We start from the raw sequence: 19843 nt of genomic DNA, 5'->3' as shown, positions 1-19843 counted from the left end.
TTAACCCTTTTGCTTTTGAATTCGCGCCTTTTTTCTGTTATTTTGATTCTTTTTTCTCTTGCTTGACCTCTTATTTTCAGAAATCAAATCTTCTGAGGAGAAAATTATTTGAGGTGGATTTTGTTTTATGCAGCAGTTAAACTTTAGAAAGTGGTATATTTTTCATAGTTATCATTTATATAATCATCATGCTTGGCATATTAAGTTTGTCATTTTAAGTGTGCTTGGCAGCATTATTTTTCTTTCTCCCCTGGATTCAAACCAAGCTAGTGTTTGTTTCTGGCACATTAAAACAGTAGTGGCAGCTATCAATGCTTCCATTCTTATTATTCATGTGATTTTCTTAGGTGTCCAGTTTGGTGTTCAATTTTAAAGTGTTGGGATAAGGGTCAGTTTTAGTCCTTGCTCCTCGTAGCTGCTGTTCGTTGAGGTCACAGGCAGAGTTCAGGTTTGGGTTCATAGATGGGAAGTGTTCATTGGGATGTAAAGCTCATGCTTGCAGCTGAAAGATACTGTATGTTTACATAGGCAAAGGCCTTGGATAGGTTGTTTTGGTTGTTTTTGTCTGGTTTTGTTTTGTTAGTTTGTTTTTGGTTTTGTTTTGCTTTGGTTTTTTTATGTCTATGTGTGAAGAATTAAAGTATGACTTCTTGTTTAAATGGTAAGTGAAGAACATTACAGTTATTTGTACAATTTCAATACTCGAGTTTATAACATAGTGGTGTTAATAGTTGTACTGGTAGAACTTAAGATTGCTGGCTACAAGTAGTAAAGGGAGGGAACATAATTAAAAAGGTCTTCCAGCAAAACTGAGTGTGTAGCATGTGACTATTGCCTTTTATTGTTGTGGGCAGAAGCTGGTCCAAGAAAGATATTTGTGGTTGCAGGAGTAGAGAAGGAGAGCTGAAAATTAACTAAGGTTTCATTTCCTTTCATGCTGAAGGCTTTTGGTCCAGTCTGTAGAGTTATGCCCACAGGCTCAGCAAACATATTCATGTGCTAGGGATTTTGGGTACTTCATTGGTGAGATTGAAATCTTTTGAGCAATAACTTAGATTTTCCCTGCTGCTATTTCATTGGGAATTTGTAATACAGATTTAAGGGCATACTTTTTTTCTTGCATGCAGACATTGCCAGGTGAGGATTCTGGGGACCCTCGAGTAAGAGAGGTAGCCTTCAGTGCATGTATGCAGTCACAGGAGTCAGCTACAGAGCAGGCAGACCAAAAGTCATTGTCATCCATTGTGCTACTAATCCCCCATCTGAAAAGGATTTTCAGGGGATGGTGCAACGAAAGAGCTGTTACAGCGTTATCAGATGATAATTGTGATCTAATGAACTCTTAAATATGTACAATAATCCTTCACCTTTAGAATCAGGTTGCTTTCTTCAGTACAGACTGCCTAGGTTACTCTGGTGTAAAGGTGCCTTTAAGTAAAAGTGGATTACTTAGACATGTAGTTTTAAATAGCTGTCCTGTCATACTGTAAAGAAGCCATAATTTAAATAAGCATTGCTTTTATCTGTAGGATGAAAAAAAAGATGGTTTATGCATTGTGGTCGGTCCCATGTCGTATAGGGTTTGTACATATAAAGGAAATTATGTAGCTCTATAAAAGCGCTGTCTGTTAGTTAAACCTTTACAAGTCATGTAAGTTGTGTCCCTCTTTTCCAGTGTTTTAATTGCCTTTGTTTTTTTTTGCAGAGTTCATAATCCAATGAGCTGTCCATGACCTCTAGCCAACTATTGCCCACCTCAACCCGCAGTCCATTAAATGAAAAGTTCTCCATGGATGTGTGGTGACAACAACCACCACATTGTCTTTCCACCTACCCATGGTGTGTCTAGAGCCTCTTTGAAAATGATAACAAATGATAGCCTTTACACCATGGTTGCCACTCAAAAATCCCTTGGTGATAATGGTTTTAAATCAGCATTCTGTTTAAAAAAATAGTTATCTTGGCCATCTCCACCAGCCTCTGCTGTGACAATCTTAAGGAAATTTCTTACAGGTAATAGTTCCCAAGATAGTTTGGGCTTTATTAAAACTGGCACCTTGCATTGTGCCCAAACATTTGCTGCTGCTCTTTGCAGATACTCTCCTAGTGTAAAGTGGTGTAATTTGTTCTTGGTATGAAATTCCACTTTATAATCTACATTTTTCTGCTTCTCTTCTGAATGGCTACAACAAAGCACCATGTGGAGTATTTAGATAAAGTGAAGTTATATTTAGAGGCCTGTGTTCCTCAAGGCTCCTCCCAGTTCCTATAGAAACAAAGATTTTGTATTTTAATTTTCCTCAGCTATGATGGGATTCATCTGGGTCAGACTAGAAGCACAGAGATTAGGTCAACACATTGTGCTCCAGGGAGCTTGATGTGCTCCTTCAATAGCACTTCAAGTGAATCCCATTCTTGCTTAGTTTTGTAGGGGAAACCTAGCTGGCACAGTGTTTTTCCCTCAGTGTTAGAGTGCTGGTTGTTGCTATTCAATTTATGTGCTAATTGTGGATAATATTTTATGGTAGTACTCACAGCTTGAAATTCTGGAACTTCTTTTAGCTGTCAAGGTTAGTGGAGGTGGGAGAGGATAAATGTCCAAGGCAGCTGGAGCAGAGACAAGTCATGTAGAGTTGGAGAAGAGAGATGTGTAGCAGAGTGAGAAGGTGGCTGGCCCCAGAGTCATGGATTTAGGAGTAGATGTGGTGGCAGAGAGAAGACAGAGGCCACTGTTTGGAAAAGTGAGAGAAAAATGTGATGGAAGGTGTAACTAAGGAAACAATGGAAAGAAAAAGATTTGACTAAAATCAGCCACCTTCCTTTTGTCCCTTACAAATGATAATGCTTTTCTATCATCAAGGGTTGAATGAGTCTATGTACTGATTCTGCTGTGTTTCCAGATGCTGAACTGCATTAGATCAGTTCATTTGGTAATACTGCTTGGCATTTTAGCAATTGCAGGGTCTGGCAGTGGGTTGTCCTATTATAACTGTGAGAAAACTCATCCATAAAAGAACCACTGTTCTGTTAGGACTTAGTTCTCTTCATGTAAAAATGTGGCCTCATGCCTTTGTTCCATTAGACCTCCTAATTCATCAGGGAAGCTGAAAATACTTGATGATGAGGTGACTTTCTCACCTGGCTCTGGAAAGCAAATAATTTAAATGAGGAAATAATGCTTAGCTGTCCTAGATATGCTGAAATATTTATTTACAGTCCTCATTCACTTGCCCTCTTGAAATTACTCAGTAGTTGACAGATGTCATACTAAAATAAAGCATTAATAGTAAACACCAACATGCTGTACCGTGGCACTGCTGTGATGTTACAGGCACTACTGTGTGTATAAAAACATAACCAGACATGCAGAACAGCCGTGTTTCCAGCCCATTACAGTGGAGGCCAGTGCAAAGATTTTGCTACCTGATGTAAGAATAAGCTTTATTTTCTGAATACTTGTCAGTGTGTTCTACAAGCACAACCTTATATTGTTGGGAAAAATTATATACATATAGATAGATAGATAATTTTATATATATAATATATATATATATATAAAATTTTATATATATATATATAAAATACTATTCTTGAATTTCCCTTGTATTTCTGATTACTATTGTGGTTTGCAAATTTGTATTGAGCTCATCAGGAACAATAGCTTTGTGTGAAGGCCCCTTTGAATGAAGTTTTTGTACCATTATAAATGTAGTAAATAAATACAAATTGATCAATATATGACAAAAGGGTGAAGAAGAGAGGTCAGTAGGTAAGAATATTTGCATATAAACCATTTTCCCCTTGTTGAAAATGGCAGTACGAGCATAAATAAATGTTTTGTATTGCTGTGTATTTGCTCCACCTGGTGGATTTTCCTGGAAGTGTTTTTAATCTTCCTAATAAGGGGAAGTTGGCCTTAATATAGAAGACATTTCCCAGAGTAAAAGCAACTTCCTTCTCTCTTTTTCTCTTTCTCTCTTTCTCTCTTTCTCTCTTTCTCTCTTTCTCTCTTTCTCTCTCTCTTTCTCTCTTTCTCTCTTTCTCTCTTTTTCTCTCTTTCTCTCTTTCTTTTCTCTTTCTCTCTCTCTCTTTCTCTCTTTCTCTCTCTTCTTCTCTCCTTCTCTTCTTTTCTCTTTCTTTCTCTCCTTCTCTCTTGTTCTCTCTTTCTCTCTCTTTCTTTTTTTTCTCTTTTCTCGTTTCTTTCTCTTAGTAATAGCATTGCAATAGGCAGATTTGGGGAAAGAAAATATAATTTGATATTTGTCTTGGCCACACTTTGTCAGCACAGAGATCTCTATGAAGCATAGCATTCCAAATCCATTAGTAATTACAGTTTATTCTGGGGCTTATTTTGAGTATTCTTGGACTCATCTAGAGATTAGTAATTGCTAAGTCCAAGTCTGTGGCTTGTAGACTTATATGTGATCAGTGAAAAGGAGGATTTGCTATGACTTCCCCCCCCTCCCCCCCCCCCCAGTTCTGAGCCCCTCGATGAGAAGTAGCAGTGTTATCGAAAAAGAGAGGTACAATGCTTAAGTGTTAGTGCGGTACATCAGCATAAAATCTGTCTGTCATTAAGCTAGCTTTGCAAACATTGTTTTCTTTGGAATTCTTAAGGACTTGGTTATGCTTTGATCATCTCATTGTTCTCCTTAGGTTATTTTTTTCCTTTAGAGTGTAATGGCTCCCTAACAGAAGGTGAAGTTTAGAAAATAGTGTCTCCATATGCAGGGGATTTGGAGACCTTTTTATTGTCTTTAAAAATGTCATTCATAGTCCTCATTAGCATTTATTGTTGCAAGCATACAAGCAGAAAATGTGAAATTGGTATGTCATGAATAGCTCCACAGAACTCTAGAGCCCTGAAATTTTGCCTGCAGTGTGGTGTGGGCCAGGCATTGAGAGAAAGCTGGCCAGATGGCTGCCAGCACAGAGCAGAGCTGCAGGTTTTTGTCTCTGGTGCTGAGAGGAGGGAAAGTTCACTGGAGCATACGCTATCACCCCGTGCATTTTAACAAAACTAACTCGCCATCAGTCAAAACGGGGAGGTGGTGACATTGAAACAAAAGTTTTCAATATAATGTAACAATCCTTGTCAAATGAATAAAATATGTTTAGCTAGTGTCACAAATATTGATATGTTGCAGAGAAAAATGCAAGGCTCAAATTTATGGCTAGTGGTAGATACGCTTTCACACAAATATGCTCCACATTATCTTTATTATGAAGGTCCTATACATTCAAAAGACATCGATTAGAGGTCAAAACTTGGGTTAATATACTACAGCAGGAGGAGTTTCCCTACCCATGTTAAATGAACAAACACCCTGAGCTTCAAGTCAAAAAGCAACTGATAGCTTGAAACCATTTTTTTCTTCCCTTCTTCTCCCCTCCCCTCCCCCCCTTCTCCTTCTTTTTGTATCTTAAAATATGGCCATAGTTCAGCAGGAGCAGATATTCTCTTCCAGGCTTCTCCAGGTCACACTAAATGTGTTCTCTCCCTGTTGGTGAGACAGCATCATTGGTGTTTTCTTTCGGAAATATTTTCAAATCAATATCAAATTTTCTAAAGTGCTTGAGTGGTGTCTATGCACAGATGGTGTGGTAATTTTCTTTGAAGTCAAATGATGATAGAAATTAGCAGTCAATTCTAATTTACGTTACCCACATTATGGAAAACATAGTTTTTAATAAAAATGTGAGGCAAAACTTGTTTAGCCTAGATCTAGTGAAAGAAATAGACACCAAGACAGGTACACTTATATGTGAGTTTGTCCATGTGAGTGTTCTTACTAAAATGTATATAGAGAGTAAAAGAGCATGCAGTCATTAGGGCCTGAATGTTGTCCCTCTCATTCTGAGTCAGTTAATTTTTTGTGGAACTGTTCTTTGATGTTAGGTCTTAATGTATATTTTCATTGCTTTAAAACCTGAAATGCACCTGAAATGTCACTGGAATTTCTAAATGTTCAACAAGAATTAATTTTGGGGTTTTTTTAAAATCAAAAAGCAGTAGGCAGTCTAGGCTGTTAAGTCTAATCCACTATCGAGGCTGCCTTTTCTTAACATATGATTTAAAATATGCTTTGGAGTATTGTTGAAATATGGATATAACTTGCAAGTTTTCTTAACTGGAAAGACATGAATGCTTTCTCAATTCCAATGAATTTAATCTAGTACTTAAGGTAACATAATCAGCAGTTTGTCTTAGACAACCAAGAATATTTTCTTCCCACCTTGGTGACTCTTTCAACTGCTCAGTATTTGATTTGTGTAGGTAATCCCAATTAGTCTATGTTTCACAGAGCAGTGTATGTTTTAAATGTCTCATTTGTCTTTTTTCAGAAGTCCAGAAAGCCTTGCCAATAAGGAAATGCTAAGGGAAATGTTTAGCGTTATCTGGCAAATGTTTTGTGTTGCATGCATAAAGAGCTGCTGTTAACAGATAAGCACATATCTTTTTGGAATATTTAAATTCCATCTCCAAGCAAAGAATTAGAAGTTTATAGAGAAGTGCTGTGCCTTTCTTGGATAACTTGAGCCTTTTGTGGTGGTGCAGTAGAACCAAGGGAGGCTAGGTACAATGTCATGAAAAAAGTCGCACTGAGGGTGCAGGCCCAGGTGGGTTGCCATTGCACCAGGAAATCTGAGATACTTGGGCAGCAAGAAATTAGTGAGCTTCTCCTGAAGGTGTTGCCTTTACTGGACTTTGGTTGGACTGAATAAAGTTAACTGAATAAAGTTAAGAAAGCATCCAGAAGTGGTTGTCCCCTGTCCCCTGCATCAGCTCCACAGCTCACACATTAGGTGGGTTTGCCCTGTCAGTGGGATGCCTTAAGAAAACACTAATAGCTTCCAGCTGGGTGGAAAATCAAAACGTTTTGGGGCTGACAAAACTAGTAGATTTGAATTTGAAAGCCCAGCTAATGCCTCTATTTTTATTTACCACTCGCCCATAAAAGATTATTTTCCAATATGTCAGCCTCATTTGGTGGCTACTGGTCTGAAAGTGAAAGTGGAACAAGCAAGCGGGGAAATCTGGACATTAGTGAGTCCGCCCTTTCAAGCTGGTGTGCCACTTTGTGGAATGGCCTTCCCTGAGATTGGGGGGGTCCTAATGACCATTCATCAATGCTCGTTGACTGATCATTGAGTGCCTTCTCATTCAGTTTATCAAGTCTTGCACATAAAAAGTCAGAATAAGCATTATTCAGCTTTGTTAAAGCCAACTAGGAGTAAAATGCTCCATTTGAACCCATTTTGCCCTTGGTTTTTCACTTTGTTAATGCAGTCCTGCTTAAATGAGTGCTTTTATTGGGTCTGTTAGAATATCTGAAACTATTAATTCTCTTGTATTGAATAGCTGGTGGCAGGCCAGAGCAGATGGGGTAGAAAACTATTTGGTTGGGTGTATTGCTTTCAATTAGGATCAATGAGGTTTCAGCTCCTTTGAATTAACTCACTTAATACCCACTGTGTGAAGTCACAATGTATCACAACAGTCTGCTATAAGTAGAGCGGGAAGTTGAGAAGTCCTACAGAAAAGCTTTGAGTTAAATTCTTCGTTCACTGTTAATAGAGAGCTTTCATTAACTACAGATGTGTTTCAGTGGACTTCCAATCCCTGTTATTAAGCTGGGTTTGCACAAAAGGCAATCTCTGTACTTTTAAATGATGGTCATCAGGAATTTCCCTTTTCCATCAGATCCATGTCTTGGCTACCTTATATCATCCTCTGCATAAAAATCTTTTTTCTTCCCCTTCAAATACAAGACTATGGAGACTGGTTTGCCTTCTCTACCTGTTTTCAAAATAAGGACTCCTAGAGGATGATTTAAAATGATTTTGTAAAGCATTTTGAGCGATCATCAAAGAAGGAGCTGGTGCCCACCCAGGATGGTGTAATGTAATGTGTACCATAAAGAAACTGGCCCTAGATTGTCCTGTAGATTTTTCACTCTCTTTGTATCCCTTTCATTTTGGTAGTACTCTGACTCTTGTGATGCAGCAGAACTGTTCTATGTTAAAACCACTGCCTTTCCTTTCTTGGTGGAGAATAAAACTATTTTATAGAATGGGCTGTCCACTTTTGCTTGGCCTGCTAAAATTTTAGATCTGGTGCAAAAACTTTTGGGGCAAGCTTTAGGTGACTGCATTAAAAATGGGGGTGGGGAAAGCAAATAAATATCCACAGATACTTCTTCAGGGAGGACTGCCAAATGGGTTGCTGCCTGCCTCAGTGTATTAAATAATGAGAGGGAAAAACTATTCATGCAGCTGGCTGCTTGAGAAAATGCTGAAGTAGTCTCGGATGCACAGGCATTCTGTTAGCCTCTTCCATGAGCAGACTTCTAGGTGAGAATCTCCAGGGATCCAGGTTTTGTTGACGTGGATCAATTTAAGTGGCAATTACTGTAGTCAGATAACAGCTTAAAAAGGCTTTTTACACACAGAAAAAAGATGCATAATCACACAGCATATGGAAGCTCAATTTTGTGAGCCATGGTCTGTGGATTTACAATGTACTGATATTAAGACCTTCTTTTAAGAGTGAATATTGTTTGGTTTTATTAAAATGCATCATACCTTTGACACGTTACTTTCTACTCTGAAGCTGATTCAGGCTGCATCTATGTTGATGAAAGGTTGCATTTCCAACTGTGAAAATGTTTTTCCTTTCATGTAGAGTACAGCATTACAAAAGAAAAACAACATAGCAAATACAATACTACCTGACTGGTTTTAAATAGTGCATCGAATAATAAAACCAAAAGGACAGTAAAGTCTTTAAAGGCCTTGTTGGCACAGACTTCTCTTGTCTCCGTTTCCCTTGCTTGTTTTTACCCCTCCACTTTTCCTCCCTTCACGAAAGTGGACTGTCATGAAAATGTTTTCAAGTTTTGGTGTTTCTCTTGGGCTCTCTGACACTCAAATATCCATTATAGAGAACTTCATTATGATAGATGTCTGATGAAGATGAAGAAAAGACCTACCTCAAGTAGCAGACACATTAGGTTGCTAGTGCTGGGCTGTTTATTGGGGCAGGGGAGCTGCTCCTTTTCTTCTTGATAGTCTTGGATTTGCTAGTCCTGTGTTTGGAGTTTCTCTCCCATTTTATTTGAAACTTAAGGGTGCTATTTAGATTGTGTTAAAAAGGTATTATGGAAATATCAGTAAATTAAGTGATTCATTTTCTTTAACTGAGAAATATTCATGAGTTCAGTCTGGACACTAGGAGGGACAGTTATTTTCTGCTTAATTTTCCATATGTGTCCTTTTCCTAAACAGATCATTATCAGGCTCTGTGGTAGCTAGAGGAAGGAAGAGGAAGGCCTAAAAGCAGAGTTGTTTGTGTGTAATAGAGGCAGAAGATGGCATAATGCAAAATCAGGGAGTGCATAAATAAGTACACAAGGACAGACCTTACACTGAGAAGATCTGACTGAGAATTGTTGCCTTTCCATAAAGGGTTTGAATGTATAATGCAAAGGCAAAGTCAGAACCAGAACCAGGACCTATGTGCTAGTTACTGGAGAAATGCTCATTACTAAAGGAAGCTTTTGCAAGTGCTGAATGGGAGGAGAGTTTTAAAAAAAGATGATATTTTTCTTGTGCCTGGAATTTTGTGCAAAGATGTATGTGCTACAGAAGGCATGCGAGTCAAGCGTATGTTTCTTCTAAGAGGCAAAGATGTTTTACAAAGGACTAAGGAGGGACTGCTGAGAAGAAAATAGCCAGCTTTAGATAAAGCACTATAACAAAGACTTGTAGTTTTATGTATCATGGTGTCCATTAAAGCTTAATAGGGAAGAGTGAATTGAACCTAGCCAGGCATACCTTATTCATGTGAAGGATAAACACTGAAGGGGTTCACAAAATCAGAAATTGGGAGGACATGATTGTTTAGCTTTTGAAAAAGCTTTACAGGGAAGATTTTGTTTTCATCCCCCATGGATCACTATGCAAGGTAAAGGAGAGTAAGCTGCAAATGTTTGGAACATATCAATGGAAGAATCCCAGGGGGTTAAAAGCACCATAGTAAAATGTAAGTGGTCTGCTTTCTAAGTGTGTTCTATTTTACACATACTACTGTGGATCTGAGAGAGGGAGTGATTTTGATACTCCGTTTCCCATAGTAAAGGAGAATAATAATGTCATAAATGTGGGAAGAGGGGGGGCTCCTGTATATTCTTCTGCACGTTTTGAATTTCTAGCTAAATAAACAAACATAGTCCTATGGAGTGCAAAATTACGGCTGTTAAAATAAAGAATGAATTTGTTTCCATATTTGGAGGAGAGCTGATCCAAAGTGATGCTTTTTCTTTAATTGTTGTCAGCAGAGGAAAGGGTTAACTTTTAAAGAAAAAATGAATAATTCAGTGTTTGGCTTATCACTCTGCATTTTAGTTTCTATTCTTTGGTCATCTGGAACTTGGTGTGAAAGGTAGAGTAAAAGGAGTCAGCTGAGGGGAGCCGGGGTTGTGATAATTTGCACACACATCCCTGTCATTGTTCTGCCTGAAGAGACAGGGCTGGGTTCAAGGCCACATGTGCTCCTGTCATCATTCACATTTCTGCTCCAAGTGCAATACAGAGTGTCAGCTCTCCATCTGTCTTTGCCTGGCAAACGCACGCGCCCAGCATCCTGCCTCCAGCTACGCTGCCACAGCCAGTTCTGATGGCCCTCCTCGCTTCTCTCTGTTCATTCCAGAACAGGAGGCACTGAGCCCTAAATAAGCTTGCTTTTAGGAGAGAGCCATTTACAGTGTGGTATATTTTATCCAAGGATGCCTGGTGAGTCGAAATTATTGCAGCTCTTTCGGTTCTAAATGAGGAAACGCTAATCGTTTTTTGATAGTATATTTTCCCTCTCTTTTTTTTCTTTTCTCTTTTAATATAGAGGGTGATTTGCAAGCTGATACCGGTACAGAGCGATCGCGGATGCTAATTCTGTTGTGTATGTGTTGGGGGGAGGGGAATTTGTGCAAGTGAACTGCTAGAGATGATACTTACAGCAGGACTGGATGTTTCAATGAAAAGGGGTAGAAATAGCAGAAAGTCACCAGCTTTGTGGGTGCAGGGCTCTGCACAGGGGATCATTTTAGCAAAGAGAAATACAGCTTCGGGCTGGCTTTCATGACTGTCAGCTGCACCTTGAATCTGCAAACATTTGATCGTCAGAGATCATTCACAGTGTTTACCCATCAGCTGAAATTATCTCTGTGAAAAGCTGTTTATGTTGGAGAAGTGAGGGAGATTTATAAAACAGATTATTCCAGCCTTGCCCTAAATCATAGTCCGTCACTGTCACCAGGCAAATCACCAAAATACGTTGATTCAAAATAAAACAATTAAAAAATCTGCTGAATTAGAGGAATTGCTGTGGAGCTGGGAGTTACAATAGGTCGGTTTCCTCAGGAAAATATTACTCTTGGATCTTGTGATCACTTGTCTAATTGATAAGTGTTATTGCCAATAAAAACTCTTCTATGCAGGGTGATTTGTTGAGGGGTTTTGTGAGATGCTTGACCACAACTGAGTAGATTGAATTTGGTGTGTTTTGTTTGTGTTTTTTTCCCCCCTTTGGTAAGGACTGGAGAAAGCCATGTGCCTGATTATAACAGCCTGTGTTCTGGATAAAAAAAAAGACAGGGCTAGAGATCCTACAGCTGGCTGGTTCTTGTGGATTATTTGGGTAGGACAGGCAGAAGAGGCTACGCTTGATCACAGAGAGTCTGTACACCTCGCAGATGGTGTTTTGAAACAGTATCTGCCAGTTTACTGCAGCCACAGTTGCATGTAGGTATTGCCAGTTGTTGGAAGAATGTTTTCCTTTTAGGATTTTTGTATACGGTCATACCCTACTGCTGGTATGTTTGCTGATCCCGTGATTGTAACAAGAAAGCGGGCTCTGTTTGCTCAAAGCACAAGGTTAAGAGGATTTATATGGTTGAAATATGGGCAAATTAATTTGCATAGATAACAACTGAGGACTATGAAAGGTCAATTTAACCCTTTAAACATCAAATTTGATTTGCATGCATTGCATTCCTGGGAATGTGGTCTTCATTAGAAATACCATGGTAATTCATTAATTAGGAAAACCGTGCGTTGTGCATAATTTGAATCCACTGATGTTTCCCTTATGTTTGTGTGAAACTCATCTTCTCATGCAGTTTTACTATTTCTGTGTTTTATCAAGATATTTAGGTGTACTAAAATGACACAATCTTATCAGTTTTGATCCTCGTGTGCATTATTTGGGGCTATTGGCAAACTGTTGGAATGCCTAGAGTGGACATTTTTGAAAACCTATTAAGCCTTTGGCATTTAAATTACTTAATCTACCTGCTGGTTAAAATTTCATGCATCTTTAATCAAAATGGCATGTGCTACATTCAAGTATGTATACCCTTATCAATACTCGTTAAGCTTTACCACTAAATAAATCTTTTATTTGCAGCATTCTCCTTAAAGCAGTAGCAAGCAAGAAGTGTGTTTTAATGTCAGCTCTGAGTGTTAGAAAACCTTGCACTTGGATACAGAGAATACACTAACAGCTGTGACTGGGAGCATGTGCCAGAATGGAGATACTTGAACAGATCTGACACTTGGCTATTTTTGACACCCATCTGCACTTTTTTACTCTCCTCTAGGATGAACTGCCTCTCAATCTGTTCACAGCATATTTTAGCCCTTTAATATTGTGGTGTTGTGTTTTTTCAAATGGGCATTATTAGCCATCTGGGGCAGATTTTGTATTTTAAAAGTAAGCACATTATGTACAAGAGATTAAAAGGATGTGTATTTTTATGTAATCTGATATTATGTCAGTGCCTTTTGTGTGTGTGTGAAGTCTTGATTTCAGAACCATCCCTTTAGTGATTCTGACATCTGAAGTCCTTCTTTTGGGGAAAGAACATGAGTTAATAAAGACGGGTTCTGGTCTATGTGTGGTGGTTGCAATTACACAAACTAAATTTGCCCTTCAAAGACGAATTGCTCGTACTGTTATAATTGCGACTGGGCGCTCACCTCCTCGCTCCCCTGTCGGGGCAAAGCGACAGCAGCGGGGCTGGCTAATGAAGCGCTGTAAAAGCCATTCAGACCTCTGTGAAGGCACTGCTGCAACTCTGAGAAAAGTCTCTAGAAAGATAATCCCGTTAACATGCAGCTTGCCATTACCAAGTTAACCATTTTGTCATTCTGTGTAGCGAGCTCTAGGAAGCGTTTATGTCTAAATAATTGTTCCTGGGGGAACAGTGTTCAAATCTAATACCATATACCAGTTTCTCTGATTACTGTGAATGTGGTGGTTGGTTTCTTTTTTTTTTTTTTTAGTAGTTTATTCCGGACTTTATTTATGAAACATTACAAATCTATCAGTCATTTTATAGTACTTTCAAAGAACAGATGTTGGCCTACAAAATGCTTTATTATTGCCCATGGCAGTATTCAGCATGGTTTCCTTAAAAGGACAATCAGTGATCACAGTCATTGTAGCCCAGAAATAATGCTGCTCTTTCAGAAGATGGCCTGGTATTAGGTCAGACCACCCTTTCTTTACTTCTGCTCTCCAGATGTGGCTGCAACTATTTTTTTTTTTAAGTTCATGTTTCAAAAAAAATGGGTTTGTTTTCAAAATCTGGTTTTACTTAAGATATCTCCATCCTGGAGTGCATTTCATAAATTGCCCACATATTTTTCTTAGCAGAGAACTTAACTGGCTGTAATTTTTAACACATGGCCACATCATGTGATATTTTCAAAACATTTGCACATAGCTTTAAGAAGGTCCCGGCAGAAATGATCCATCATCTCACAGCCAGCCCATTTCTTAACAGCATATCTGCATTTTCCATTTAGCAGAGCTATATATTATTAGCTTACATTTTGGGTAGTAAAACAGTGTATTGCTGATTGTAAAACATGGACTTTATTATCTGCTGAAAATTGATTTGGCATTTATAGCCACTGTGTACTAGAGTCGCTTTCTGCTTTTAACATTAGTGCTTGCAAGTGATGATTTGTTTAAAGAACAGAAACAAAATTGCCATGGACATAACTGTTAGTGTCCTAGTAACTGAACATTTGGATTATCCACCTGTTTTTTAAATACATGCGTCTAAATGCTGTTACACAGCAAAAGTGTCCTAACAGTCCATTAACCAACTTGGTCTGTTCTAAGCTGCAGTTGCTATGCTGTTATATTAGGAGGACTCTCTGTCTTACAAAACAAGTTTTCTGCCAAACAGGGAAAATGTGTCTGGAAATACTTAAGTCTGAGTGTTAACTTTGCATCATTATTCCAATCATCCTACATAATGACTTTATCTTCAGGATTCAGCTATGAGTGAAAAGCTCTTTCCCTAAGAGGACTGTGGGTCACTGGGTTCTTCAGATATGTATGGTAGGATTGGGAGGTGACATGTGATGACTTGCTTTTCACAGTATTAAAATTTCTTCGTCTTTTATGGTAGTAATAAATTCCAAAGTCTGCATAACATTATTGCTCTTATTTTCAACCCATGGGGCTGTGAACTGCCTCATGCTACACATGCATGGAAAGTAACTAACACATCATGGAATGCAGATTGTGCTGCAGGAATATATATATATTTCATCAGGGTCCCAAACACTCCTTTCCTGAGAAGAGTGAGTGCTTTATAACTCAGACCCTTAGCTAGAGAACAACCAAGTCCGCTTCTCAGGATAGGTACTTCCTTGGTGTTTAGCACCAATCACACCTATATTAGAAGATTTTGCACTCCACACTCACATATTTAAGGCATGATCGTCACAGCTTGCAAATCAAAGTGATCTGTGTATATACAATTTGAAAAGACAACTTGAATTTTGCATAAAATGAAATTATATGATATGCTAGTTTGAAGTCCAAACAGAGAAACAGGTACATCTAAGAGTAGGGGACATGATACCTGGTCCTTTTCAGGACATGTACACATACCTGTACCAGTTTCTGGTTTGTTGGCTTCATCCTTGTTTCTTCCAAGTGTGTACATCAAGGATAACACTACAAAAAAATCAGCTTCCAGGCCACAAAACAACTTGTGCACTTGAAGGAATAGCTGCCTTCCAAATCCAAAGTGCCATGCCTCTAACCCTCCTCATTCCCGGGTGTATCACTGTTACAGCTTTAAAGTTTCCTGAGCATGTCAAGCTGCATCTGTGCATGGCAGGGTCTCCCTCAGTATTGATAGGGTTAAGCAGCCCAGTGCTGAGATCACACCAATGTCTTTTTGGAGTTGAAGCATTTCTGTGTCTTAAGTTGTTCACACAGTTGGATCTGGTAGGTAATCTCAGAGGAAGCCCAGTGCATATTTAGAAATGTTGGTCTCTTCACAAGTGTAGGCTTACTTTTTGTTCCCAGAAATGTGTCTGGTGTAAAATGGAACATAGAGCCAGCAATGCTGAGGCAAGTAGAGATTAAATTGGGAAAAACATAGGGCACAGCAGTGCTTGGATTTTCACTTACACACAGACACAGTCTAGCCATATTGGCCGACTTGGCAAGGCTTATTTCTTTCAATATCCTGCTATGCTAACTCCATGTTCACGCAGTTCCTCTGTGAAGCTGGTGAAGTCCTTGCCATGTTGTAATATTCTATCTATATTCACTGGCTCAACTCTCCAGGAGCTCAGCCATCTCTGCATCAAGTTGCATTTTTGTGATGTACGTTTGTTCTTTCTGCCTCAATGTACATGAGAGTCACCAGATGAAGAGCAGGACTAGTGCAGGAGCCACTTCCCCCTTGCTGCTGTTGATCTTGTGCCATGTTCGCTCCTTACGTGTTACTTGTTCAGTTCTTGGGTAGGACAAGAGTGTTGGAGATTACTCCCATAAACTGCTAATGGGCAGTAGCTTTCCCCACTGCTAAGGGAATATGTTCCAGACCTGAGCTTGAGCAAGCAGAAGGAGGATTTGAATTTGTGTGTTTCACTTCCAAAGTGAGGCTTCCACTCCAAAGACTTGCAAAAAAATTTCAAAGCTCACTCTTCCATCTCGCCTAGCTGTGTCTTACACAAACCAGTTCTACTTGCCAATCTTCTGAAGATGAGGATATGGACAACTTTTCTGGAGGAGAGAGTAATGCTGTGGATTCCATGTCTCCAAGTTACTGAAGCCCTTGAAAGGCAGGAATTTTCCTGTTGGTGAGATGTAGGCAGTTGCTAGTTAAATATAATTAACTTTATATAATCTTTTTTGTCATGAGCTGTCTGCAACTACCTAATGGGAAGGTGTAGAGAAGATCAATGGAGCCAAATTCTTCTCAAGGTGCATAGTGATAAAGATGAGAGGCAAAAAGCACGAGTAATAGACCATGATAAAACCCAAGTAGATACACGGGGAAAAAAATTCTCCACCATAACAATGGTCAGACATTAAAACTGTTTTTTCAGAGAGGTAGTGATATTTTCATTATTGAAGATCCTGTATTGGACAGACCCTTGGCAATTTGATCTAAACTTCACATTCTTTAAGGCAGAAGGGTATAGCCTGTCTCATCTCCTAAGGTCACTTCAGCTTGCATAGTGATTCTTTGTTCTGCTGGATCTGTTACCTGTTCTGGATACCCAGTCTGAGGTGCCTCAGCCCCGTGCTCTGTAGAGGAGAGCAGAGCAGCCCATGGTACTGGCTTCTGTGTTGTGTTTCAGGGGAAATTTCAGCTGTGTTGGGCTTCGGGCACCTAAAGTGATTCATTGAATCTGGTCTGAAACTATTACTTGATCTGTAGCTTTCTGAATGGACTTTGTGTGCTGGTAGAAGAGCAGAATTGTCAGGCTCAGTGCTGGTTGAAAGGGCTGCACCTCCTTCCTCTGGCAGCTTATGGAGCTGTGCTTCCGTATACCTGAGCTGAATTTATTTCTCTGTGCTGGTTTTTTTGTTGTTTTTGTTTGTTTGTTTGTTTTGTTTTGTTTTGTTTTTTCTCTACTAGTAATTTCTTCTTTACTGCAAGTTGTAGGCAGAGTGTGGAAAAGAGCCTCAGTAACCTTTAACTGCAGAACAACTTGAGACAACAAGTTGCTGGAGACCTTGGGATTTGGGAGGAGGCACCTCAACTGAAGGTTCACAGACCTCTTAGTTTAGTCCCTGCGCTGCGGCACACCACCTGTTAGTAATGTTCCTGCAGCTGGTTTAAAGCTGTAGTGTCAGAAGAGCCACTGAACCGATCCAACTTCTAAAAGTCTCCTGCCCAAATTCTTATGCCATAAGCTAGAGCCTTACTTGAGCTTTTTCATTATGTTGCGTAATGAGCTGTAGATTTATTTCTGCTTCTTCTTGCTCTTGGGATCTGGTAATCTTGTGAAAATTTCATGAGGAAAAATTACCTGGTAGGACCCATATGTCTGAATTTATTAAAATTATCCAGCCAGATATTTAGGTTCTAGTGTGGATAAATATTCTGGAGCAATGCCTGCAACCTAACTGTGCTTTTAAACAGGCACAAAGTGTAAGTCAAAGGTGACAGGAAATCTTTCTGAAATTCAAAAGGAAGTACCATCAGCAGTGGACACAGTTATTAAGAGTAGTGCTCATATGGTTCTCATTCCTTACGGACATCCTTTTGGAAGCAGACTGTAACAAGCTCTGCCGTATTTTTGCATGTTGACAATACTGAGCTGACAAAGACCAAAAAAAATGTGGAAAGAGAAGAGTAAAAGGAATTGGTGTTGATCACCTCCTGGAAGAGAAGCTGAGGATTAAGGAAGAAAAACATATTTCAGTAACCCTTCAAGCATACTGCAAATTTGTGCAGATCTGCTGTGGGGTCAGGCCGATATCATTCTTCATTTAAAAGAGGGGGTTGCTATAATGAGCTGAAATTTGAGGAAGTGGCATTTGTGTATGCATAGTTAACTGCAGTGAAGTTTGAAATGATTCAAGAAGAAGGAATACGTTTTGCCTTTCAAAGTCCATTGCCCTTTCTATCTTATCAATACAGCTTTTCTGGGGTTTAAGGCACTACTCTGTCTTCTGTAAGTCATTTGGAAAGCACATCTAAAATTTAACTTTGTACTCTTTCAGTTCTAATGCTTTATTGGAATTTTCTTTATGTGCTTATAATCCTCCAGACCTTGGGAGCCTTCTTGTATATCACCAGTGCAGATTCCCTGTTTCACTCTGATTCCTCTAGCAATGTTCGGCTCAATGTCTTACTGTCCTCCTGTTTTGAAACCACATCCTGCTAAAGGAGTAATCTCCCAGTTAGGGATACAGGGCCTTTCCCCTTCCTTTTTTCAGCTCTCTCCTTAATACGTGTTTTGTGAGTCATGCAAGCACACATGACTCAAATACTCTTCCTGCCACAAGATTGCAGTTTGGAAAATGTGTGCACTCGCAACATAGGAAAATGCAGTCATAATTTGATTCTTGCTTCTAAACTGTGCATTCCAAATATATTCTGGTGGCCCTTTTAAACCAGAGCAATAAACATGTATAGTCTTGAATTTTCATAGTAGCTGTTTTATAATTCAAATAAATGCCATCTACATAGACTTTCCTATATGTGACTTCCTCATATCATTCCTTGAATTTTTAAGAGAATCTTTTTTTTAAGGGATTTTGCGCCTTGCAGAGCACCAGCCACATCTTTCGTGGTTAGCAAATACAAATTAACATTTATTGTTTAAATTTTATTTTTCCAGTCCATTTCACCACATAATTGTTGATTGTGTAATTATATCTGCTAGATTTGCACACACTTATTTGTATTCTATTTAGGAGAAAGTTTGTCTAACTGAAATTTAGAAGAGGTCATTTTCTGTGACAGTGTTACTGTTTCTACTTTTCTTTGCCTGGAACTGTACTAGGTACACTATTTTGGACATTTTAGACTATAAACACTGCAGTGTACAAAAATGGTCTTTAAAAAACAGGGATATGCAATAATCTCATTCTTTTTCAGAAAGTATTGAGATTTCTATGAGTTTTGAAAGTGAAATCCTGAGTGAAACATAGGACCTTCTAACACAGTAAAGAAAGCGGAAAGATGCTCATTAAAGCAACTGTTGTTATGTTTGTAAAAGAATGGCTGTAATTAGATATCCAACAAGGTCAGATGGCAGTGTCATTTAATAGCTTTGAAAGTCATCAGTTTTCTTCATGGAAACTGGTTTGCAACAGTGTTTACTGCCTCTTGGGATTGGTGTTTTTAGTTTTCATTTTTCCACTGACAGGAGGAAGACAACTAAGTTTCTAGAATTCAGGTGGTCCACGTTGGTTGAGTTCATCCTTCCATGGCACTGTAGGATCTCCTTACTTTAGGGTCCTGAAAGAGAGAGCTTCTGTCAATCTCATCCATATTAGATCTTAGAAGTAATTTAAATTACTTTATTAAAATCAGTATTTGATTATTTTACACTGAGATCAGCATTTGGCTGCATTGCATCGTCAGAAATAAAAGCAAAGTCCTTTGCAATTTTTAAAGGGGATCTGTGCAGTAAGGAGTGGATATCTTTCTTTTCTGAATTCCTGTTAGCCAATGTGAGCACTTCATTGTCCCCTTGAAAATGGAGAAGTGAGATGGTGGCCTCTTTGAGAATACTATCGGTAAAAATTTTAAAGCATTTTGAAGAATGCTTATCTTGTTTTGTTAATTTACTTGTATCTCTCTTTACATTATTCTCTAGTTGTAAAAGCAAACATATATTTGGGTTTTCTATATTTATTAAGTGAGTCTGCTGCACAGGAGATGAATCTGTGCATGAAACTTTGATTGAGACCTTGGTATGAAAGCAGAGTCTACAGAGCATGTATAGCAAGTTTGCTCCCAGAAAGCCAGTGTTACAGCCTTTCTTTGCCCTCTTCAGACTTCTCTGC

The 19843-nt window shown here is 38.9% G+C and overlaps 1 protein-coding gene across 8 annotated transcripts in view; it reads left to right on the top strand.

The window, feature by feature from the left end:
* RUNX1T1 (RUNX1 partner transcriptional co-repressor 1) overlaps window positions 1–19843 on the top strand; it is a 114759-nt gene that overhangs the window by 24592 nt on the left and 70324 nt on the right. The window contains exon 1 of one of the 8 annotated variants that reach the window (XM_010404989.4): window positions 10635–10794. The exons of 6 other annotated variants lie outside the window; for them this stretch is intronic. In XM_010404989.4, coding sequence (XP_010403291.1) covers window positions 10788–10794 — 7 coding nt within the window. In that variant the 5' untranslated portion in view covers window positions 10635–10787. Of the gene's footprint in view, window positions 1–10634; window positions 10795–19843 lie in introns of those variants that run through there. One more of the 8 variants, XM_019289279.3, reaches the window with a different exon arrangement.

The sequence above is a fragment of the Corvus cornix genome, chromosome 2, assembly GCF_000738735.6.
Source record: "Corvus cornix cornix isolate S_Up_H32 chromosome 2, ASM73873v5, whole genome shotgun sequence".
NCBI lineage: Eukaryota > Metazoa > Chordata > Aves > Passeriformes > Corvidae > Corvus > Corvus cornix.
Note: the sequence above shows the minus strand (reverse complement) of the source record. Positions and strands in the feature narration are given on the sequence as shown.